This window comes from Pecten maximus, chromosome 2, assembly GCF_902652985.1.
Source record: "Pecten maximus chromosome 2, xPecMax1.1, whole genome shotgun sequence".
Lineage (NCBI taxonomy): Eukaryota > Metazoa > Mollusca > Bivalvia > Pectinida > Pectinidae > Pecten > Pecten maximus.
In genome coordinates, this window is record NC_047016.1 from 36722534 (window position 1) to 36749771 (window position 27238).

Sequence of the window (27238 nt, forward strand, 5' to 3'; positions counted from 1 at the left end):
CAGAAATGGTATTTTTATAAAGCAATGTCAGAATGTGGTAAATTGCTGAATACGCTTCTTAAAGTGATATTGTGTTTATAGTTGCTCAATGTTTAAACAAAGTCTTCCACATAAAGATACTTTATTACCTCACAATTCGTGATTTATTTATGACTAGCTTTATGACTAGATATAAGGTAAGATAGTAGATAAATAGAGGTTACACAACGACTGGTTGTTGGATATGGAATTTATTTCACACGAGTAAGTAATTTTTTTTAAAGTTACAAAAGACACGAGCTTTAGCGAGTGTCTTTTGCAACTTTTAAAAAATAACTTACGAGTGTGAAATAAATTCCATATCCAACAATTTCGAGTCGTGTGACCTGTTTCTACCACAATAATATCGGCTTGAATCAAAGGGAAACGTGGCCAAGTATAATTTCGCGTATGCAAATAAAGTGTACCGGTGACGTCCGGGACCCGGTGATGTGACGTCATTAGATTATTGATGACGTCAATAACAATTGCAGCTTGGGTCAAAGTTCACCGTGTTAGCCAATCGAAATGCGTACAGAGTTTATACCACGTGTGATATAAACGGATTGTTAATCAACAGCTGTAATGCTAAACTGATGGTCTGAGAGTTGAATAACACAGGGTATTGTGGTAGAAAGCGGTTTTCAGGGCCCAGTTTTTCCAAAGGTGATTAGCTTAATCACTTGATTAGTGAAAATCTCATTTCTCCTTTACTTTAAAACCTGAGTGTGTGTATTCCTTAAAATGGGCAAATATGAAGAGACTGACAAGTGCTATAGTTTCGTAAACAATTGTCAAGCTCCTTTTACCAGAAATTATTTTATCGGGATTTTAGATTGTTGTTAAACTGTAATTAGCCTAATCACCCCTTGAACAACTGGGCCCAGACGATAGCTATTGATGATCCTGTATCTTGGTACTCTAAAGTTATAAATTTAACCACAGGTCCTGGCCTCGTCTGTCAATACATCCAATATATAATCGGATGTATTGACAGACGAGGCCAGGACCTGTGATTTAACCATCCTCTTTGGTAAAGTCTTTTATAATACCGCGCAAGCTGGGACGTTATCATAAAATATTTTCTTAAGTTGTTTCCAAACATAAAATATGTTCATATTTAACAATGTTGTTTTTTCATTGCCAGAAATCAATTTTGTTTATGGTACTTCATCGATAAAATGTTTGTCAGAATAACACTATAAAGTTACAACAATGTAAATCCTCGGTATATTGTTTTAGTAGGGATCTCTAAATTTCAAACAACATCTATGTCACTGCTTTTTCATTTAATAACGTAAAAATGTCTTTTGGAGACGGAACTTAAGTGCAGATGTCCAATGGGATTAAACAAGTCACACAAGATATTAGCACAAACTGAAAGGACTTACAGGCTTCGCTCGATATCCATTTGACGTATTGAAAGTCAATACAAAATTGAAAATTAAAAACAATTGAGTTAGATACAGCTGAGCCAAAAATAATTAATGCATCAGGATTGTTTCGCAAAGTGAATGTCTTCATGGATCAATCTAGGGCAAACAAGAAACTTGACCTTCACAACACGGTGTTAACTTATAGTGTCAAGGTGTTCACATTGTACACGTATCATTGTGTCGATGAAGTACCATAAACAAAAGGGTTGCACGGTATCATTTTATTTAATCATTGACAAATTTAGATATACCACTTGCTATAGTATATGCCAGAGTTAAAAGTGTGATGATCCAGAGCAATAGTTAACTTACTTGGCGTGGAATAGCAAAGTCAATATTTGTATATAGGGATTCCATTTGTATATGAGGTTTCGTTTGGTATGTGTATTGCATTTTAACTAGAATAAGTTCTAGTCAATATAAACTAGATTTTATATCCTTCTCAATCAATGACAGGACAACCGTGTTGTTCGGAATGAGATTCACCAGGATCGGTTCGGAAACATGTATGACACACAAACAGCGATTGAAAAATGTCGTTTTCTTTTGTCAAGCAAAGAGTGCAAACCGTTTTCAATTGTTTGTATTTAATCAAGTGTTGATGTCATTTTTCATTGGGGTATGAAGCAAAATTTTGCTTGCAAACTGTATGAATCCGCGGATTCTTACAAAAGTTTGCAAACAATTTTGTTTTGTTTTTGTTTAACGTCCTATTAACAGCCAGGGTCATTTAAGGACGTGCCAGGTTTGGAGGTGGGGAAAGCCGGAGTACCCGGAGAAAAACCACCGGCCTACGGTTTTTCATACCCAAATGAAAACTAAAAAATGATTTAATTTTAATCAATAATAACAAATATAAGTTTCGTAGAAACTTTTATCTGTATCTGTCTTTATTGAAATGTCTTCTAATGATGTAGCTTCGCTAAGTGTACTTAATCTATAACATACAACAAATAACAAGCGTTCGTTACTATATCCGTTTATTGGAAAAACAGATGTCTGCAAACAAACGAAAACAACAGACAAACGTAGGAAACAAAGCTTGATAATACATGCAAAATGAAATGTTAAAGATAAGCTATATCTTGCTACATCTACAAAGTCACATCTGCTCTACATATAAATGAAATAACAAAACAGTCGAGGGCATTCTAGTAGCTATTAAAACGTACGGGACTAAAAGAGATTTATGAACACGTTATTTACACAAGCACACCAAGAGTAACGCATGTACTACCTGTATCATTGCATTGTCGTGCAAAAAAACAACAACTTGTATTTACGTGAAAATATTCTTTATCAAAATGTTAAACGTTTTGTTCATATATAGATGAACTCCCAACATATCGTTACACATTAACACAAGTGAAAACTAATTATATATTTCGAGAGTAACTCGGCTTTGTCCAGTGAGATCGCTGATTTAAAGGCAGACAGAGGTTAGCATGGGGTATTAAAAATGACCTCAAATATTGACAACAATGCACTGATTTTACCAATTCCGTGATTTTTTTTTTCGCCCAATACACAATATTCCGTAAAAGTAACTTTTAGATTACCGGCTATTCGACCGACTGGACAGCTAATAAGTATTAATTACTGCTTTGGTGATTTACATCAGATAGCCTGTGAAAAGCTAAAACGTTTTATTTCTTACTCAATATAGCCATAATTCAAACACATATCAATAAATACTTAAGGATGCTATATTCATGCTAGATAGGTATGTCTGAAGTACACTCCTTCGAAAACTTAAGTGCGGATCATTAGTATGCAACCTTCTCAACGATGTATCACAGTTTATTTACATACGTATACAACTATCAACATATCTTGTATACATACTGTACATACACAATTCATCCTATTCATAGGTTAGCACAATGATGAATTGGCGTACACACATCATTTGCTGTGAAATAACAGTTATATATATAGTGTCATTGGCGCAATTACAATTAAGCGGAATGCGTGCAGCATTAAAACCGCAAAAATAATATTACCGCTTAAATGTACACAGTTACATTATGACCGAACAGTTGACAGGATGGTGATGTTATCAACCATATTGTTCTACATGTTGAACAAGGAGTGTACACAAGAAATACAAGATTTTAGCACCTTTCAATAGAAATAGAGTTAGCTAGAATAGAGAAAATAAATAAATAAATAGAGAGAATAAATAATTAAATAAATAAAGAGAAAATAAATGAATAATTAAATAGAGAAAATAAATAAATAATGAATTATACTGCATCATACAACTGTTTCGTTCATCTAGGTGATGCTAAATATCTGATGTCTTGATGTCTTGGAAGGACACCAAAAGCTCAAGTAAGGTCTGCAGAAATGTTAAAATCTGTATGCGGATGTGCAAGTGACCCATAATTCAATTATTTCGTAATTTTCAGATTTCAAAATAGCGTTAAGCATACATGGATGTGTATATTCTTTATTCTGTCTTTATTCAAATGAATGAAAACATGACAATTAGGTAATGGTAAACCTCGGGAACTGGAATGTCCACCAGCAGTGTTTACCACATGCAATCGCAAAGGATGTACAAAAGACACACATATTGTATTGTATACAGTAAGTCAGAACGCACTCTGTGTTAATTACATATTCTCTAAAGCACATACAAAAAAATACATTTATTAGTTTGCAACCCATGTACATTGGTTACGATCAGGATATCGCTCATAGTTTACAATTAAATAAAAATCATTAAAAGTGGGCATATACGAAAACTACATTGATTTATTTAAACACAACATATCTATTTAACTTTCAACTTTATAAATCACTTATGTTTATTTAGATATACCATAATGCCCTAAAAACGACATTATATTTCGAGAAAAATATATATTCCTTTAAACAAGTTATAACAAGTCATCCTTTGTTTATTTACAAAGCATATTGTTTTGCACATACACTTTTCATAACAATAAATACAAACACTCGATTGACTATTGATACAATTACACTAGTTTGTAATACAATATATTAATTAATCTGCTCATATTCTCTATTGCGCTGCAAATACATTACATTGTATATTGTATTCGGTTACACTTTCGACATAAATGCAAGGGAAATTTAATTTGGATCTGGTTTTAATAGCACTGAGATCCAAAAAGGAGATTGAATAAACACAGCATATTACATTCACGGGGAATGATAGGTATATGTATATAATATATATTGTTATACATTTAAAAGGACGGTCTAAAATCTGTCTGAAAGGTAAGCATTGATATCTTTGGATGCGTTTATTCATTGATTTAAAAATACCAAAAAGGAAGCAGCAGATTGTCAATTGTCTCTGAATTGGCAGGTACTGTCGCTGTATGAGGGACCATACTATTTATTTTCCCGCTATGAAATCTTCTAAAGATATTATTCTAATATTTGTTTTCAAATTTCCAACTATGATTGTTACTTTTAAGATATATTTCCGTAATAGCTTTTTCGTTTTATACAAGGTGTATTATATAGGATATATATTACATTGATTAAAACACGTTGAAAAAACACAATCATTTAGGTGAAACATTTGGCGTTCTGGTATCCTATAGGCACAAGCATATGTGAACAAAATACTTCAGAAATTTGCTACCAAGTGGCGTCCTAGTGATGAACTACGTAAAGTTATATAGAATATTGGAGCATAGGTAACAGAAATGGTGGTTTAGATAATACTGTATATGGACGATTAAGACTGAAATCGTATAAAAATAGAATTTAAACATCAACTGAAAGACTGGGGGTTTGTTATATAAGTGAAAAGCAAGGGAATACAGTTCAGATGGTGAAAGAATGAAAATGATATATGATGCAAAGTGCATACATAAATAAACCAAAATCATAATTGTGAATTACACTAATCATTAGGAATGTATACTTTTCATAAGTAAATATATATTTAAAAGTCATTAATTTCATATCCTATAATGAGAGCACAATAAATTGGATACAAAATGTACACTTCTGTGTTTGTTAAACTTCAATATGAACCTATCCTAACGGTTATACGGCTAATTTTCCTCTGTTTTATCACTATACCTTTTGTCGATTTATAACAGTACCAACAGTGTTTCAGTGCGACATCCATACACACGTGCATGTACATGCATATGTACATATTTCGTGACGTAGATCACACCTACTGATAAGAATTTTCTTATTTACTTCAGAATGTACTTATTTAATTAAGAATTTACTGATGAACTTATGAATTTACTTATTTACTAAAATAATTACTGATTTCCTTCAGAAGCGTTGAAACTGGTTATGAATTCACAATTATTTTCTGTTGGTAATTTATCAACCTGGATGAAGTCGTTAAGTTGTACAAGGTAGTTTGATAATGGTATGAGGTAAATGCGAGGTTGTTACACTGCATCAAACATTATCCTGATTAGTTTGTTAGTATATTGATGGAAGACAGAGGGACAGCAATGATTTTTGCTTTAAATACGTAAAATGGTAACGATAGAATACCGCACGAGACTGCATGTCACTGAACCAGCATAAAGGGATTTCCTATATTTTCGTAGGCAGTTTTTGGCAAACAAGTAGCTAAAATTAGACTCTAGAAGGACCTCGGCACGAGGTTCAATACAGCCATCACGATGTATATCTTAGTTCAAAGTGAATCAGAATTTTGAAATCAACATTTATTTTGTTTCTTTCTGTTATTTAAATCACTATTGATATTTTTCTTTATTTTTGCAATTTTCATATTTAGATTAAAAAAAGATTCGACACGTTTTCACAAAGCCATACACGATACTGCTACTTGTTTTACATTTCAAAAAAGCACTACGATGCTGGTCCCACAAGGTTTCTACATAATACATGTACATACAGTGAATGTTCTGGTAGTTGTTGTGTTCACAACAATGGTATTCGTCTACATATGATGATTTACGTACATTTCTTATAATTAACGAACATATAATTAAATAAACCGTATATGGGTTTAATGTGGTAGATAATGAACATTTATACATCATTTTTTCTTTTGAGGGTACTGGTCTTATAGCGTTGTCGAGGGATGACATAGTACCCGTGTCAGAGGCGAGGGTAATAGGCCTATTTCATCTCGAGACAACAGTATCACACCATTGTACCCACATAAGAAGGCAACATTTTTTTGTTAATCACAATAATTCTATTTTACTTTGATAATTTCAATATTCAACTGAATACCCCCGGTATTTCACCACAGGAGGGACTGGAACATCAGCCATTTTCTTCGTCTTCGTCAATACCACAACAGTAACAGTTTTTTGGTCCACGATACAATTTCAATATGCTAATTGCTTGTATGGTAGCATAGCCATTTTGAAGAAGCAAGAATGTTTTTCCATAGTTACTGTTTTCCTCCGCCAGGATAACCAAAAATCTGTTTTTCAGAATTTTCTTTGGAAGTTCTGATTTAACATTACAACTCTATTACACCATTTAAACGTTTCTAATATGAAAAACCATTCACTTATAATTGTTGTATTTGCCTCAATTTGAAATTTATTCAGACGCAGCCCCGTGGGAATGTAAATATACCACGATGATATATATCTGGCACACACCAACAACATAGTACATCACGCCATTTTTCACAGAGGTAAGGTTCGTGTTTATACGATATTACTTAAAATTATTTATAACCAATTAAAATAATTAAATCGTTAACGATATTCTACCTAAGTCATAATGATTACAAAGACATATGCATGAACTTGTTCAATGTATATCTACAATATATAATTACAATCACTACATTGTGGATTAAAATATTAAATGTTTATATACATTTTTTATTCATTGTCATTAATTTGCTTATCACATTTGAGCATCATCCTTCCTTTTATTTCAATTATGCAATATAATTTCTCCCATACATTTTACACATCACAGTTCGCTTGCATCTAGCAGTGGTGGGAATATCGTCTCCTTTTTGGTGTAGATTTTATCTCTTGTCCTAACAATGTATCCTCTCTTTAAATATTGTCCTAATCCTGTCCTTACAATGTCCCATCTCTTTACATATTGTCCTACTCTTGTCCTAGCAATGCCTCCTCTCTTTAAATATTGTCCTACTCTTGTCGTAGCAATATCTCGTCTCTTTATATATTGTCCTACTCTTGTCCTAACAATATCTCGTCTTTTTATATATTCTCCTACTCTTGTCCTAACAATGTCCTGTATCTATATATTGTCCTACTCTTGTCCTAACAATGTCCTGTATTTATATATTGTCCTACTCTTGTCCTAACAATGTCTAGTCTATTTATATATTGTCCTACTCTTGTTCTTACTGTGTCTCCTTTCTTAATATATTGACATTCTCTTGTCCTAACAATGTCTCGTCTCTCTATATGTTATCCTACTCTTGTCCTAAAAAGTATCGTCTCTTTATATATTGTCCTACTCTTGTCCTAACAATGTCATGTCTCTTTATATATTGTCCTACTCTTGTCCTAACATTGTCTCCTCTCTTTCGTTATATCGAGTGTCACGTCTCCTTTGTATATTGCAAGTCGTTGAAGTTTAAAAACAGACCAAAACTTTATATGGCTTATTATGGCATTTGTTTCACGTTGATAAAAATCAACGACATTATCAGTATACATACTAAACAGGTGACTTGAGGAGTCGCATAAATATAATCAGATGTTGTTATCGTCGCATTCTCTTTAAATATCTACTAACAGTGTGTTTCACATTTTCAATTCACATGAGCACAACGGCCAAGTTATGTTATACTAATTTGGACTTTATCGGAAAATGTCTTTGAGCAACTCATCTTTTTTATATTCCTGTCGGCCTTCAACTCACCACTCCAGTGATTCTTTCTGAAATGTTAGTTTTGGACTGTTTTCTGAATAAAATTGTGAATACCACCGCCTGTGTTTGGCAATTAAAGCATCCTCTTTCGATTTAACGAACGCTGGCTTGCCTGCATATGTCTTATTGTTCCATATCATAACATCCCGTTCCACCTGAAAGAAGTAGAGTTGAAAATATTAGAAACATACTAAAACTAGAAATATACTAAAACTAGAAACATACTAAACCTAGAAACATGCTAAACCTAGAAATATGCTAAAACTAGAAACATACACGTACTAATACTAGAAACATACTAAAACTAGGAACATACTAAAACTAGAAACACGCTAAAACTAGAAACACACTTAAACTAGAAACATATTAAAACTAGAAACATGCTAAAACTAGAAACATGCTAAAACTAGAAACATACTAAAACTAGAAACATACTAAAACTAGAAACATACTAAAACTAGAAACATACTAAAACTAGAAACATACTAAAACTAGAAACATACTAAAACTAGAAACATGCTAAAACTAGAAACATGCTAAAACTAGAAACATGCTAAAACTAGAAACATACTAAAACTAGAAACATACTAAAACTAGAAACATACTAAAACTAGAAACATACTAAAACTAGAAACATACTAAAACTAGAAACATACTAAAACTAGAAACATACTAAAACTAGAAACATACTAAAACTAGAAACATACTAAAACTAGAAACATACTAAAACTAGAAACATACTAAAACTAGAAACATACTGAAACATGCTTAAACTAGAAACATACTGAAACATACAAAAACTAGAAACATACTATCACACCATTTGCCTTAGTGGTAGAAAATGAAAAAGTCAATATATCTGAAGTCAAATTCCATCAGGTTCCATTTCCAGTTGCATTTAATTTTAATGTAACATTGACTTGATAAGAGGGGATGTGTTCTAGTACAATATTTATCGCTCGCTCGCATCGATAGGATACGTTACTGAGTCAACGCTTCGTGGAACAAGAACATTAGAATTGATGCTTGTTATTGGTAAATAACACTATCGCCACCAGAAGCCAAACTGTTTATCAAATAAACCTCCCTATTTTGCTTTGACATTAATTGGTAATATTCATGGGGGATATTATTCCCTTTTTCACGTTCATTACGTATAGTGCGAAGGTAAGTACTCAGCGAATATTTATACAATGCACCATAGATTCTATATATATATATTGTAAGCACACACACACACACACTCACTCAGACGTGTACAGCTGTCTTTGTCTGTTCACTGCAGAATGTTAACGAAGGGATGTTGCGCGAAATTGAACTTCTAATGGAACAACCGCAAAATATATGCCCACGAAGCTTAACAGCTATACAGTATAGCTAGGTATAATGTATATATATACCAAAGTGTTCAAACTTACCTGGAGTGCTTCTCCAAGCATAAAAAATTTGGCAATTACTGTTGGTATTTTTCTGTCCATGTAGATATTGTGAACCAACTTCTGCACCATAGGTTCGATAGGAGTGAGCGACTGTATAAATACACCATTTCCAATTGGCGAGGAAAACTCTAAATACACAATCGCTGGACCAATCTGAAATCGATAACAAAAGTTTGCAGTTATCATAACATAATTATTTAATCAAGGTACCAGTATCGTAAACGGAAAGTATCAATAACACACAAGAAACTTGCTATGAGCAAATCACATTATTATGTTTAGCCCATCAACCACAACGTGGTTTAGAATCATAAGCTTATTCTTCAGAAACACCTGGTCATATACTAAGTGTTCTTTTACAAATATCTCCATGAAATTTTATCATTTTTTTCGTATTATTCCTCATTTTATCAATTTTGAGAACAACTTCCGGTTTTGATTGAAGTCTGTATTCTGTGTTATTATAGACCTTACAAAATCATATCGTGATTTGACCACAGGGTCTACTTCTGGTTACTATTAATAGCAGAAGAAAAAATATTAGCCATACTCCTACTAGAGTATAAGTAGGGTAAAATAGTTTGTCTATTAATTCTTACCAGAAGCAGGTCCCTGTGACTTGACATACCTGTCGTGCTTTGACATCCATATCAATCAGTGGCAGGTGTTTGCCGAACAGGTTGAGGCTATGCGTTAGGTGAAGGGTGCCGATGTGTTTCTCCGGAGCTGGGTTCTGCTCCCACGCGGCGGTCCATTTGTGATGTCCAAATGACCAGAATGTGTTCCACATTTCCTTCAGATCTACACCTGCAGTTAGCATGGGACCATGAACCTGAGCCAAGTGTGACACGTCCGCACCATTCTCAGGAATTTCCTGAAAAATAGAAAATGTTTTTTTTTCACCACGGAGAAATATATATGATATATTATAATAAAACAGTGTAATATTGTGTATCATGTGCGTGAAAATAATATGCAGCTTTCACGAATGTTACTGTTTAACTAATCAAAGTGATTGGAGTTCGAGATCAGAACCAGACATGGTACTACAATTGTTTCCAAGATGTAAACCGGGCTTAAGTTTCAGCAGTATTCCTTAGTTTAAACAAATCCATTTACTTAAAATTCTCCGTAGGTAAGCATATCGGAATAAAGGAAAGTATCGTAACAAAGATTGCTTCCCTTATAGCCAGAGGGGGAGAAGTATAAAGTTACGTAATTTCTTCCAGCTCGGAAAACATTGATGAAACCAGGACAGAGCTCAAAGGGCCATCAAGCTCATCACTTACGCTAGCCAGACTTTCCTCTGGCCCTGACACCATGTCTGGTGTAGAAGACATGGTGTCAGGGCCAGAGGAAACTCGGACTACACTCACACGTGCTATCAGATTGTTTACGTACCTCTATGTGGGCGTTGACATGGTGCTCTGATCGTCCCCGGTAGGTCCACTTGCCACTGTTGACCTCCTCCAGACACGGGATCTCCCACTCCGGTACATCCTTGTGCTCCTTTTCCGCGTGGTGCCACAGGTAGATCCAGCCGTTTATTTCCTTGGATACATACGACTTCACTTTGATGAAATCTGGCACTATAACAAGTATCAACAAGTATATTCTAAACATGTAACTCGCAATAAAAAAATAATCATGAAAAGTTGTTTTTTAACTAAGAGTTAGCTCCCCTTGCCAAGGGTTTCATCTTTTGTGCACTTTCTTAAAAAAATGACATCCGAAAAGAGTGTATGGAATTATTTTCTATTGTTAGTTCTTGATCTAAAACACTTTAATGTGGAGAAATTGAAATTCTGTGATGTCCACCATTTGTAAGGAGCATATCCTGTATAAGTTGTGCAGAAAATATTCATAATATCATGATTTTAATTCATAGGTGCTCTATACAATAAATGTGAAAAAGAAATGAAGGACGGAGAGGAGCGGTTATTTACAAGAGAAGTTTGAAGTGTCCTTATGAAAGCGGGAGCAGACTTTGCCCGTTGTAATTTCACAATAATTAGAAATTAAAATGAAAATCACAAAACTGTATGTAAGACTCAAATTTCGGCTGAAGCTCGTTCTAAAAAGATTCTAAACGAGAAACAGCAATAAAAAACAAAAACAAAAAACTTAACAGTAGGACATGTTTTACAAATTTAAAATGCCTAAGTTATACAATTCTTCTGTAATTATTTTTATGTCAGAAAACAATACATTTTTAATTGTTCACATCTGCACTTATGATAAATATCCCTGTGCTCTGCATGTTTTAAGCTATAAATGCTGATCCTACTTAAAACTAAACCTACTGAACCGTTGTTAACGCCACGCGCCTCGTGTGAGGTGTACATTTGTATGTCTGTGACGTGCTTCCTCGCAGTGTGCGTGGTGTTTTAAGAAAAGGAGCATTTAGTACGAATAATCGGTTTTCTGTTATATGTCGATAAGATAAGATGAAAAACATTAAAAAAAACAACAATGCCGCAATTGTTTCATTTTGTGTAACTTTGTTGACTAAAAGTTGGTGAAATTACACAGTTTAGCGCATAGTCAGTTTGACAGAAGGTGGACGTACTTATTAGATGTTTTGTACAGAGCAGACTGTTATACAATACAAAAGAGACTTAAGAACACAAGTCTCCACGTCGACTTGATAATACGGCTAGCAAAGGAGATTAGATGTTCACGCCGCCCATCGGGAAGGGAAGGTCGGGGCTAAGCCTATCTTCTGACGCACCTGAGACTTCGTACGCCATCAAAGACCAACGCTAGCTAAAGGCTGCAGACGTCTAAGATGTCTGTAAGATTGTCTCTGTATCATCATCTATATCTACGATAAATGTAGTCAAAGACGTCCACTCATCAATTCAAACAAGGTCCTGTATTACTAACGGACCGCTCCTTTATAAATGAATCACGCTGGCAGTTCGAGGTATCGTACCAGAATCATTTTTCATCAACACAATATCACTCCATGTCCGATCCTTACATGTTTTGTTCTAAAGCAGTTCAACGAAAAATGTCAGTTATTGTTTTAAGGGATAACTTATAAAAGTACAAAAAAATGTCTATGTGCTTAAATGACGTTTTGTTTTGGTACGAATTGTTTTTGTTTGGTTCGATAAACATTTTAATTGTACATTATTTGGAAAAGACAGTACAATTATCTTATTAATAAAGGAAGCTTCCATTTGAAAAGGCCCACGTGAATTATAAACTAAATATCTATAAATAGATCTTAGAGCGCCAACAAATCAGTAAAAAATATACATTTAAATGTTTCTGATAACATATAACTTACTAAGTTCAGTAGGTAATATTCCTGATTGGGAAAATAAAACAAAATCTCTTTAGAATTGGTGATTATAATATTTGACCAATCTTTTTATTGACAGTAAAGTAGATTTAACTTTCTCGAATTTGCTATGAATAGGATCTCAGGTTTTTATCGGTTTAACACCTAATAATCACCGGTCTTTAGAAATATCTAGCGATTGCAAATCATGATTTAGACCTATTATCATATCGGGACAAAGTTGATTGGGTTTTATTACCGACGTAGGTTTAACCTTTTCATTGACAAACTTATACACCGATATTTCGTTTGTTTGTTTCCCTGTTGCGTCTGGAAACGACCTTCGTGGCGTATCCGAAGGGACTGAACATCATGATCACTGATTTCGACCTCGTAACTCCCATGTACAACTTGCACAATGCATGTGGGATTTGTGACATTGAATAGACACAAGCATTTAACATTTTTGGGTGTATATGCAGACATCACTAACAAAGGTCGCTAACACATCGCATGCTGCCAAAATACGTCTATAATTTACGAAGCTGAAATAATACAAAGCATATTTGAGTAATGGCCTAAATAAATTCTCTAATGTAGTAGTAAACAACCCCTTGGACACGTTTTGAGAATCAATTGCCTCTTAGTTCTCCTACATAAATTCGCATGCATATTACCGCAGTTTCTTGTTTTTGTTTTTTGTTTTTGGCAAATTGGTATACTTATTTACATATCTTTGTCATGTAATTCTATGGAAATACTTTTCAATTAAAATACCACAAATGTAACGACTACATCATTATGTTTTCTTTCCTTGGTAGTAGCAATTATTCAAAAGTGGTTTATAAATATTTTACTAGTTAGCTTTTAAGTCAGGTCTTTTTTTACAGAATACAAATATACAATGTACTTTGTTGAAACGTTAAGTCTTCATCAACCTCATACAACTGTATATGTCGCCAATGCCCAAAATTGTGATAAAAGACAAAAATATCTCCAAATCTCAACATTATCATTGTTTGATTAAACCCCTTTTTATCCAAACACATCGTATCAGTTCGTATCGGTAAAAGACAATCAGCACCTAGCTGTTTTATTTATATTTCCTCTTTTCGCCGAACCATCTTACGAGGTATTTTCTGAACCAATTCCACTTCTGATCTCGTCTATAGCCAGCCGACTTGTGCTTGACCAATAATTGAGTTGCTGACGTTAGGTCTCTTGGCACCTGATCTTAAGCCCACGGTTATTTTGATGTATATTCAATATCAGCTACATACAGTTAACCTGCCCAGGGCGCCGCAAATGTAGACATGTACATCGTTATGAATAAATGTAATATTGACTTCACATGTTTGTTTTCCTTAGAAATATATATTGCGCCTGATCGGTATTAAGATCAATACGGATCGTTGAATACTTGACACTTCAAAGTTGTTGAAACCCATATATTTCCTAGTTTTTATTTTCGAATTTCTGAGCAAAATACTAAAGTAAGAAAACAAAAAATTTTAATATGTTAAAAAAAAAAAAAAAAATCTGAACGCGTTCTGAACTATTGATAACATAACTGCTTATAAAAATGTGAAAGTTTAATAAGCATTAAAACAGCTACTGGTGTAATTAATTTCAGTTCTTTAGTTTAAATTGTATTTTATTTGTGATTCGATACAACATGTAGTACAGCAACATAAATGAAAATGATCGGATTCAGAAACAAGTACAGTCTTCAGTTCTTTTATCAATAACATGATTATTTAATGAAATGTATTAAAGTACACAATGTCATGTTATATGCAACCACTTTTTGACCTGACCACAAATGAAGACTAAGGTCAAATGTAGCATTTAAACAGATTAAGCGGTGACACAATGAATGGCGGTGTTTATATAATAGTAATATACGTCAAATGGTTTATAAAAATTCAGTTAAGAGCAGTAACTATTCGCTTTGAATAAGACTTTATTAGGGTGTGATTTTATCAATCAGTGGACATATTGAACCATATTGGACTGGATATCGTACAAGGGACTTTTACTTACTTAATCAGATTTAAATATACATACATAATACCTAATAATACCATTGCACGGATACTTAACCCGATTTAAATGTTCATTATACATGTACTAATCATTTGTTCGAGTATCTGTTTCGCATGACATAAAGAGATTTAAATATTGTAGTTAAGGAAATTCCGAACCGTCAACGGATAATAGGATTTTAACAAGTTTCAACATTTCATGACAATCTGTTACGTTATGCAATAAAAACGAGGTGTGTCGAAAGCTGAATATTAATATTTCATTTGGAAGACATGTTTGACACTTCTAAGTTTTTGACGTTTACAAGAGTACTTTATAAAAATGTAACAAAATACGCAAAGAGAAGTGGTGTCACCATGATTACCAATAATTGACATAAGCCGAGTCCAGTAATCTCGAGGCTAGAGAAAAAACGTCATTTCTCGCGAGTTAATAAAATAAATTGTCGATATTGATTATAGGTTGTGATAAAGGTGGGATACATTATCAAAGATACAGATTAAATGCTTCTTTCATTCTAGTTTTTAGTGATTGTTTCTCTGTAAACCAAGTGTACATTGTAAACTCTGAAGGCTATCAGTCCCGGAAATGAGTTAAATCATTTAGCTGATAGACTTCTTAATACCACAATGCCAGTGATTTTCAATGATTTTATTTCACTCAGCTAACCACACTTTGTGTGGAACAAGAGGTTACATATACATCAATCTTTATATCCCCCATTTGGAGATTTTGTTTTGTTTACAATGAAAATGCATGAAATGTAACTTATAAATGTTAAGTTAAAAACGCCAGGTACAAACTTTGTACATAATGGTAAATACACTTATTCATATATCCTTAAACTTTATCTTTGTATATATCGTAAATATATACATTGTATACAGTTTCACCGGAATTGTAGGAAAAGTACTGATTATCGATCATTTCATGTCATGGAATTCTTATTATTTTCACACGTTATTTCTAAGAAATGATGATTTAATGTTATGTCACAGTTTCGAAACCTTACCTTTGTCAGCGTATGGGATTTTAGTTGCCTTTCCGTCTTTCCCGCGGAACTGCCAGCCATGGAAGGGACATTCAATACAGTTTCCGACCACCCTACTGCCAATTCCCAGGTTGGCTCCCATATGGGGACAGTAGGCATCAAGCACGTGACTCTCACCATCTTCTCCACGAAATACTGCTAAATTTAGACCTGAAAAATTGAGGACAAAATATAAGATAAAGTTAGCTGTTGTTGATGAAGATTAAATAAGCAATGTTGTCGAATCATTTACTATCTTCCTATTACACGAAAAACATAAATATCGCTATACATCTATTTAAGAGTGAGACTCTTAATAAGATATTCAACGGTTAACTGTAAAACTGTTTATTTAGTATTTATTTAAAACAAAGGAAAGTAGAAAAAATCTGTATCTACGCTAAGCAAAACGAGAACCCATCGTTTTCTGTTGTTATATGAAAAGAATATTTCGCAAAAATGTTAAAATACGAAAACTAAGGGGTGTCATTGTGCAATTATATGTTTACTAGTTACTAGACGAAGTCCGTAGACAACCAACCAAACAAATATATATGTCAGAGTCCATTTACAGTACGGATGGCGCTAATGGGAGTCGGCAGCCTAATCGGAAAAAGCGACATTGCATAATAATTTCGTTATTGACGCGCATAGTGGCATACATGCAAAACATGCGTTTATTTAAGATGAATGGATTTTATAAAATGACAAACCCATTATAAACACATAAACACTGACATGGTATTTCGATATAAGTATACGGCATTGTTATCTAAAACATTTATACTAAAATAATGTCGGTTTATTTTACATTGTAGCCCCGTCATATACAGAATTACGTTTATTCAACTGTCGTTTCGTCAAAGGCAAAACAATACATCAATTTCATATATATCGCTATGCTTGCGATAATTTGCCAGGTTTTTTTTTTCTGCTTATCTGCTAGCGTTTTAAACGTCTATTCTCTCCGTGTAAGGTTGATGCATTCTAAAATGACACTTGTAGTAATACTATCTTTTTTTCTTTGATCAACGACCAGTGTTAACATGATGTTATGCTGTTAACACAATGTTACCATGATGTTAAGACGATGTTAACACTTTGTAACACGATGTTTCGGGTATGCGAATCTATTTATAGGAGCAATGACCATTGTGTTTAATTGTTTTCTACATATAATTGTATGCACTATTGTGTTTAATGTTTTTTCTACATATATTTGTCTGCTTGTGTGTTGACAAACTAGACGGGCTGTCGTCACAACAATTCACAAATAACAACGCCGGTTGTACCTCGTAGAAGATTTTATTTACTTGTTTCCTTTTGCGCTTTCTTGTACAGTGACCCTGTTCATTATGCAATATCTATCAGATATATATATAGACTCAAATATAAAAAGATAAAGTACATTGAATGTAATGATAGTGTTACCGATAATAATTCATTTATAAAGATAACGCTTTAAAGTGTTCGATTTTTCTCATTTATTTTAAGACTTTTAAACCCATTACGTCTCTTATGAATTATTAGTATGGTTAATGACATGTACTTCCATGTAAACATCCATGTAAACATCCTAAGAACAGGCAGTCACCTGTACATTTTCTACCTGCCTCATGAATATTAAATGTACATATCCGGGAACATTTACATTGAGTCATCAACCTTTATTAATTAGTAAGGTTATCTATTAGGTGTGGGAGAGGGAGCTTCTTCCATCATTTTACGTAAGGTATGAATTATGTTTACGAATAAGATACATACCTTCCTACGTAGGTAAGATATTTCCTCGAAACTGGAGTGAAAGGTGTGTCAGTATTAATATCTCAGATTGACAAATCAGAATTTGAGGAAATTTGCGATTTTATATGACACCATCGACTTAAAATCTGAGTAATAGCTGATCGGCAATCTCAAGTAACGAATAACAAATCGGCGTACAGAATAGAAATACTGTGTCATGTTTGTTGTCGATATGTATCATTGATCTGCGATACGTTAAAGCATCGCTGTCGTCATTAAATAATATTTACATTTGCTCCCCATTTCCCCCATTGACACAATGCTAAGAGGCAGTTGCCACCATACGCCTATAACACCCAGTGCCTCAGGCTATAACACCCAGTGGGTCATGTGACATTAAAAAAGGCGGGATTTTTTTTTGTTTTGGTTTAGTTATTTTCAAAGTTGACGAAAATGATAAGACAATGTAAATATAAGTATTGAATAGTGGTTTTAATGTTGTTATAGTCGATATGGAAGCAATATGTATGGTGGGCAAATGACATTGGTACCCGTTAGGGTTCCCATGCTACATTTGCCCACCATACATCTTGCTTCCGTATCGACTATAACTATATTAAAACCACTGTTCATTGCTGAAGTAGATAACGTAGAAACTTTATAAGAACATTTATCACATAACTGGCCCGTTTTGTCGTGTTATACGGCCATTTAATAAATATCGTGAGACATTTATGTAATAACAATATTGTGACGTCATAAAACATATGTGACGTCGCATGATTATCAGGGTAGGCGGAAACATCCCATCCGAGCCGGATTTCGCCTGTCTTATATAGAAACGAAAATTGAAAGTTTTTGTTTGCTTATATTCTCATAAATAGTTATGTGATAAATAGATTCTTACACTCGTGGCTATATCATATGAAATTTATTTAACAGTTGATAAAGAAAACAAAAGCAATATCTGATACAGTTAGATAAAAGCATGTATTGTGACATAATAACATAAAACAGAATAAAAACTACATGTATAACATGCAGAAAATGTAGAAAATGTACGTAGGCAACCAACCATATTAATCTACAACTCCGGATGGAAGTTGATAATTCTTCCTTTTTAATTCTGATTCATTTTGTAAAAAAATAAATGAATGAATAATATAACACAAATAATTCCAGTTCAGAAAATGATTGTTACGACTCAGACGACGGCCCAGGCACTTCGAAACAATCCACCCGTCGCCACTCCTGTCTATTTTCGGTTAATATAAACACGTAAACAACACACAGGTTAAAACATCAACTATATATAGCTCATTCACAAGTTGCTTCAATGTCAAGAGAGTTTTCTTACGTAAGCCAGGTATGTAAATTACCGAGGTACACAATGCCAGTCACGGTCAACCCAACTGAGGTCTCTAGTAGCAACAAGAAAAATATTTGGTACAGATCGACCTAGATTTCACAACAGCAATCTGATTTAATTTTAGACAAGTCAGCGACGTTTGTCACGTACTCTGACTTGAATCTGTTTTCCGTGTTATGATATTTTATACAAACGGATATACCTGTATACATTATCCACACATAAAGTATATTTACATGCATAATGACATACATGTCCATGTATATCAAAGCATTTTGATGACCTAGTTTTCTTACTTGTATCAACACTTTTATTAATTTTGTTTTAAATTCGTCTCAATGTAGGAAACAAAGGATATTTTAACTGGGAAACAAAATCCTTATTTAGTATAATAAAACTTATCATGTGTCACTCAAAAAACACCATTTGGTATATACATAGTCCACTAAATGCCCACAATGGTCATTTTGATAGGATCAAACCAGAATGTTCATTGCCATTATTGTTCGACCCGGTTACAAAATAACTGATGGTATTTCTGTCATTGTCATAACATTCTAGAGTATTCTATACTATATACATCATACAATACCCAATCCAAATCCATCAAAAATGTGCCTTGTTACAATGGAAAATGTTTCTAAAAAAACTATCGTTTGTGGTACTATCGTTTGTGGTAAGGTGAAGATACAAACTGTGAAAAACGTACTATTGCCAATATAAAAGACACTGAAGATGATTGAATTTCTGACCGACAACAGACTAGTGACATATCCATGGGGACAGGTTGTGCGCCTCTGTTTAGCCCATTTGGTTTACTTTTATCACAGCAGGTATCAGAGACCTTGCAAAGTCCTTCAATTTCAACTATATGTGTATTAACGATGTGTTGAGACCTTGCAAAGTCCTTCAATTTCACCTATATGTGTATTAACGATGTAATACCAAAACCTTTATTGGTCGTGTTGGTCAGATATACCATGTAGAACTTGAGATCGAAGAAACTTCAGACTCTTCAACATCAGCGGCTTACCTCGATCTTTGCTTTACCAGCAGAGACAGCTTACAACTAAGCTTGGAGTGTAATAATTTCAATTTCCCAATTGTTAATTTTCCATTTCAAGTTAGTAGCATTCCTGCTTCTCCTACCTATGCTGTTTACCTGTCCTAGTTGATTCGCTATCCAATGAGTTATTTCCGTTTTCACGATTTCCGTAGCAGATGTTGACTACTAACAGAAGGATTAAATAACAAGGCACGGTTTCGAGAGATGCAGGTTGATGAAGACCATTGGACAGTTTCATGGCTGACATCATGATCTCATTGGAAAATATGATATTTGCTTGCGCGAAATCAAGTCCGACGTGTCTGATTCTCGTAGACAGATACCCAATGGTACCGTTGTCATCTCCTATTGTGAGATATGACCTAGATTTGTATGGTGGGTGTCGTTGATGACCGACCTGGAACACTAATGCTCTTTGTACTTTTTCAAGAGTCTACATGCAAATCTTAAGTTGTTTTTTTTTAATTTTGAGTTAAAATTTATCCTGTCCTTAATACTTGAATGCATTAAGCAATAACACGTGATTATCTGTATTGTATAAAATAATGTTACATATTAGAATATAATAACATTGTCATAAAATAATACCCTGAAGTATATTGGTATTCACATGTATATGTCATGAAATGTTCTATCGTAAAACGTAAAGATTTTAGATATTTTTAATATAGATGATAAAAATATTTTATCTGCAATTGTTCTGAAGCTACTGAAACGGGGTTGTAAAAAGGCATAATATCGCTCTGATTTTCATTGAAGATGAAGTGCGAGTTCAAATGCTTAAACTAATTCATGAAATGCGAGACCATTGTACCGACCCCCCCCCCCCCCCCCCCGCAATTAAAGTGTTGACTTGTATATTATCATTGAACACACTAACTGCATGCATTAATGATATTTACATGTTCAAATTCACTGACCACATCACCTGCCTTATTCATGTGCAAGTTATTTTTAAACAAAATGCTTTCAAAATGTTTTATGTTCCCTTTAAAAGAAAAACTCTGAAAGCCTTTCAATTTGTGATTATATTGCGGTATTACGGAGTCCTCATGATTTATAATTATGGACCAGTCTATGTTACCACCTTATTTATTTTGGAGACCTGTCCGTCGCTAGGTAGTTATAACAAGTTTGGTCTCCGTTACGCACCGCAGAACATTATTGAAAACGCATTGAACGATATAAACAACGTTGACTTTTTTAAAGAGTGAAATGGCATTGAAATACGGCACTCTTGTGTGTAGAGTGATGAAAAGACTGAGATTATAGATAAACATACAGACAGAACGGTATGTTGGGCCACATATATATCTAGGTACAGGGTTACGAACTGTACGTCAATACATTGTCCACTTCACCACACGTACTGAAAACATTTATTAATTCGCCAGCATTCATAAAAATGATTTGATCTCTCTTGGCAAGTTAGATGTACAAATAATACAGACTTAGTATGTTAAATATAAGATGGAACGAAAGTTCTTTTTTATATAGTTTTTATACGGACTTGTAAAATGCGAATATAAATATATACTTATATGATGAAAATAATTCTTTAGGTAAGTATAAAGTATGTGAATAGAGTTTTATATGTAATCAACGATACTGGGTTTAGCAATTACTATAAAACATTTTGAATTATACTGAGCAGGTAATATTAAGCAATTCGAAGAATCTTAGGGATCCATCACTCAAATAATTATTTATTCGTCCGATCAAAATCTTATACACCTGAACATGATATAATTTCATAACTCACAGCATGTATTCAGTTTTTCCATCACTGGCTTTGGGCGAAAAAAGGGTAAGATTATACTTTAAAACACATTAGATACTGAAGGGAACTTCGAAGTTTAATAACTTTGATGTACCATTTAATGTGTTTCGACAAGAAGGCGATAGTAAATAGTCGGTTTACTAATGTTTTCTGCCAAAGAATATGAAAATATGCAAAAAATATGAAATTATGCAAACAACAAAATAACAAAAGGGATCATATTGCAACACAGCGTACGATATAATTATTGCATCCGTTTATATTCCGATAAGCCTACTGCTGGCAGGATAGAAATGTAAGACATTTTATCGTAACCCATCCATGTAACCGATATACATTAAAATGTGCTACCTTCAGTGTTTATAACACATGGTGTGGTTGACACAGGTTGTTTTGATATCCGTGTTAGCTATTCCGAACCTGGCTGCTGATTACCTGATAACAATCAGCTTGCATGCTTGTCTGTTACATGTCACTGACATTTTCGTGGCTGCCATGGTAAAATGAAAACAAACATTGCGGCCGGGTATGAATCCACCCGTGCACAAAGCTACTGTTTATCATGCTTTCATTGTGAAAAAAATAAATACAGATACATTTCCTATATTTATGATTACGTACCTCGGTACTTAATTTGTTGATCTGATTCACAATGTCGTTTATTTATTTCCATTTTGCTTTCTTATAAGTTTACATGCAAGACCCTAGCTAATAATTAGCCCGAGTTTCCTCTGACCCTGACACCTACACCAGACATGGTGTCAGGGCCAGAGGAAACTCGGGCTAGCTGATAATGTGGTAACGCGGAGCGATATCTAGATAAGTGAACATTGCATGCTTCATTGTCTCTACACTACTATTATGTAACTTAAAAAAAAACACAAAGTCATTTATCTCTTCAACTAGAACATATTTCTGTTTTGGACCACAATGTAATTGGTATCTTACAAAAACAAATCAGATATTTTCATACGGGCTGGTGAGGGCGTCCAAATGAGAAAAATATACTACAGTACATAGTTTTCAAAGAGCACATGTATCACGTAAAGTACAGCGGTTGGGTATGGTCTCCTCCAGACAGTAGATACATTACTGTAGAAACTTACGACCCGGTGTGGACCTCGATCGATATCGTTTTATCGACTGGATGTAAAACAATAACACATATATTGACCAGCGCTGGCCTGTTTACCATGGCTTCCTATAGCATCAGCCTCCGGGCTATACCCGTCAATTGACTTGTTAACTACTCAAACACGAGATCGAAAATCGAATACATCTGTAAAGATGTCATCACTTGTTACTGCATAACAACAGAAAACCTGTCATGAACAGTCGAGATTTCAAAACCAATTAAATCTCTTTATTGACCTGAAAATGCGAATTGTCGATATTCTAATCAATCAGCTCGTGTCTGATATATATTAAGGTTACACCAACAGCTGGGTCGGATGCCAACCTTTGCATCCGGATCAGGTGGCAAATACATATACATGTATAAAAAAGTACGCGTGCTTAATTCAATAAATATGCGGAACAGAGAGAGCAAAGGGCTACAATGTCTGCATGCTTTGTGATGAGAACGATTATTATCGAACGTCTCGACTACATCCACTGCTCAAGAAGCTTCACTGCCTCTCCTTGGCTGTAGCCGATCGTAATCGTAAACATGTTCACCGGATTTATCTTGTTTAAAGCCGTTTGATCATGTTGATCGTTTCGCGATAAATGTTTAAGTTACTTCTTTTTGAATTACATTACACATAAGCGTCTAAAGTACAGCCATTCAGTAGCTCTAGATCTATATATCGTATAGCTCTATATCAATTAGTTTCTGCTGTTGTATAAGCTTTGTTGAATATAATCTTATGCTATCAGTGCACAAAATCAACAACAAAAACTTTAAAGAAGCGATGTTTTGATTTGAATGAAACTCGTGGATGTACAAGACTGGTTCATTTAGAAACTAACCTAACACATTTATTTTTTTTTTTTTCTCACTTTTCTTTATAATGATAAATAATCTGTTATCCGCTTGTTTTTACCACTTCTCAATTTTTTTAAGGTCCGCGTTTTCCGAAAGTTTTATTCAGTTTGGATTTTTAGCAACATGTTACAAAAATAGTTATCTTTCTAAACCCAACAGAATGTTTGCGAATATATACAAAATGAAATCATACATGTACAAGTTTGATAGTCGATAGATAAATGGTTTTCAAGAAAAGCTCAATCAGAATGCTACAATTGGGGCTATGTATCCATAAATAGATTTTGAAATCGTTAACTGTAAACCAGACCCCGTTTGTCTTTAATTATCGGTCTCATCATGACATAGCGGAAACTCAGTTGTAACATTTGTACGAGTTACAGTGTTGATGTATATTGTACAAAAGTACAATACCAAAAACTAAATTCAAAGCTGAAAATGTATATATATACAATGTAGTAGTGTTTGAAATAGTTGTCTTAAGTTATAAACCAATTCAAAAATATATATATCGACAGTTTTGCAATCTTACTAACATGTAACACCAAAACCAGTATATTAAATAACTCGCTAGGCTTTGATAAAATCCCATACTTAACGTGTCAACGCTTTGAGTCGCGTTCGATATTGATTACATACTACGAATTACACGACTGTTTACTGACACCTCACTTTTGTCTATAGTTACATATATTCTACCTATAGTCTGTATATTGGTGCACGCCTATTGTGTTGTTCTCAAACTGATACTCTTTATATTTCCGTCCTGTATATCGCCCTCGGTATAATATGAGCAGCGAAAATGACTTTGAGGTATATTAATTTCCAACGTCAACAATAAAGCGCCTTCACATGCGTACATATGCACCAGACTTGGAAGTCATGAGCGTTCATTTATTTTGCTGTTGTGTTAAAACAGTTTTGAAGAATAAAGCTTACATGTAATGTTTTCAATCAGATTTGTATTGGCATCAACTTTGACCTTTCACCTACATGTACGGACATAAACATTGACTATGACCTAGTGCCATCAACTTTGACCCTTTTATCTGTAACTCACATCAACTTTGACCTTTTATCTACTGAGAAGTGTCATAAATTACAATTACATTGTACAAGTAATAGTATATAGTTTGGTAATATGAACAATGTCATTCCTATCAAGTGATATCAACATTGACATTCCTATCAAGTGATATCAACATTGACATTGCGATCTAGTGACATCAACATTGACATTGCTATCTAGTGATATCAACATTGACATTCATACTAGGTGATATCAACAATGACATTGCTATCTAGTGATATCAACATTGACATTGCTATCTAGTGATATCAACAATGACATTCCTATCTAGTGATATCAACATTGACATTGCTATCTAGTGATATCAACATTGACATTCCTATCTAGTGATATCAACATTGACATTGCTATCTAGTGATATCAACAATGACATTGCTATCTAGTGATATCAACATTGACATTGCTATCTAGTGATATCAACACTGACATTCCTATCTAGTGATATCAACATTGACATTGACATCTAGTGATATCAACATTGACATTCCTATCAAGTGATATCAACATTGACATTGTTATCTAGTGACATCAACAATGACATTCCTATCTAGTGATATCAACATTGACATTGCTATCTAGTGACATCAACAATGACATTCCTATCTAGTGATATCAACATTGACTTTGCTATCATTTTTATTTTCTTATAATTTTACCTCCATTATAAACCTAATTATCAAAATCCCGCCAATACCTTTGGGACTACCTTTAACCCAAAGGCAATGAAACGAAACTGGCATGGAGGGTGGAGCATATAATATCTATATAAATTACAAAATGTGGGCTGATTTAGTTTTAAGCATGCATTGCACTTTTCTGCCTTTTTTATAGCAGCGAGATTCAATGGCAATAATATAAATCACACAGATGTTTTCCCCTATTATTAATAAAATGTGTGCGATGGCCAACTTAAGTTCCTCTAAACTGTTTAATTCTAAATAAGACTTGACATCGCTCTCTACATACAAGTATGATTTGATATCATACAATATCAATTCGTTGCTTTGTTTATTTGTTGCTGGGTGTATCGCCCCATGAACAGACAGACTCATTTTGAGGCGGTTCTCCTTGTAGTAGTTGGTGACTACTTCACTGAACAACATGCGGGAGGCCCGTCGAATGCCATCCACAACAATTACGGTAAAGTGTTTGGCCCAAGGACACAACCACGACAGCACAGCTTCCCGATATAATCACAAGGCCGAGGAATAGGAAACTGTTTTAAATAGATATCGGGTAGCTGGACCGGTAGTGCATCGTACTACATTTGATAACCTTTTGGCTAATAATATAACTACATGTTACGCCTACTGTGCCCCTCCTTGTTTACTCTCCGTCACCGAAAGGTGACGTTCAGGCCCAACTTATCTAACTCGTTCAAATGATAAACCATAAAGAGGAGTTGTAATGGGTATCATTTGTCTCCCAGCGTATATCACCGTACAGATATACTTCCGGGTGGCATTCATGTCTATATTTTGAAATTTCTGTTAACATGATTATTAATTTGGAATATGCGAGAAAATATAAATAAAAAGATAAGATTCATCACAAAACCTTGACGCACCCAAACCTTAAAGTACCCCAGTTTAAATCAAGAAAACATTCCCAGTCGTGGTGTTGTATTTTACCTTGATCCGCGTTTTGTCACATCAAAAGCTGCTGATAAGACATCACGCGATAACACGCAAGGGTGTGCTACTTACCCAGCTATTAAACTCAAGAGAGCATTAACCTCATACAACAGTACATTTTGTACACTTGCCTTGTTACTGCCGGCAAATCAAAATCGTATAGCAATTCTATACAAATTTACAACAATGACTGTAGGAAAGATACTCAATAAGAGTGCATTGTTTAATATTTCATCATCTTTGTGGTTGAATTATCTCTACCATTACTGTAGAATTACCAGGACTGTAAGAGTCCGGGTGTTCATTTCTCTAACAGAACGTAACCTCGCAACAAGTCTTGTTTTCATCTTGTATTGCTTTCACTTTCATGTATTCCCTTTAAATACTTTATTAATTAATTCTCTTGTTTTCATACAAATAATAAATATTAATCAAAGACACCATTGTTTATCAATA

General features: G+C 34.0%; 1 protein-coding gene across 1 annotated transcript in view; it reads right to left on the reverse strand.

Annotated features, from left to right (window-relative positions):
• Positions 1-2417: 2417 nt before the first annotated feature.
• LOC117321955 (cholesterol 7-desaturase-like) overlaps positions 2418-27238 on the reverse strand; it is a 34624-nt gene continuing 9803 nt past the window's right edge. The window contains exons 2-6 of the mRNA XM_033876592.1: positions 16096-16284; positions 11150-11337; positions 10377-10622; positions 9728-9901; positions 2418-8464 (exon numbers count right to left, since the gene is read on the reverse strand). Coding sequence (XP_033732483.1) covers positions 8297-8464; positions 9728-9901; positions 10377-10622; positions 11150-11337; positions 16096-16284 — 965 coding nt within the window. The 3' untranslated portion in view covers positions 2418-8296. The remainder of the gene's footprint in view (positions 8465-9727; positions 9902-10376; positions 10623-11149; positions 11338-16095; positions 16285-27238) is intronic.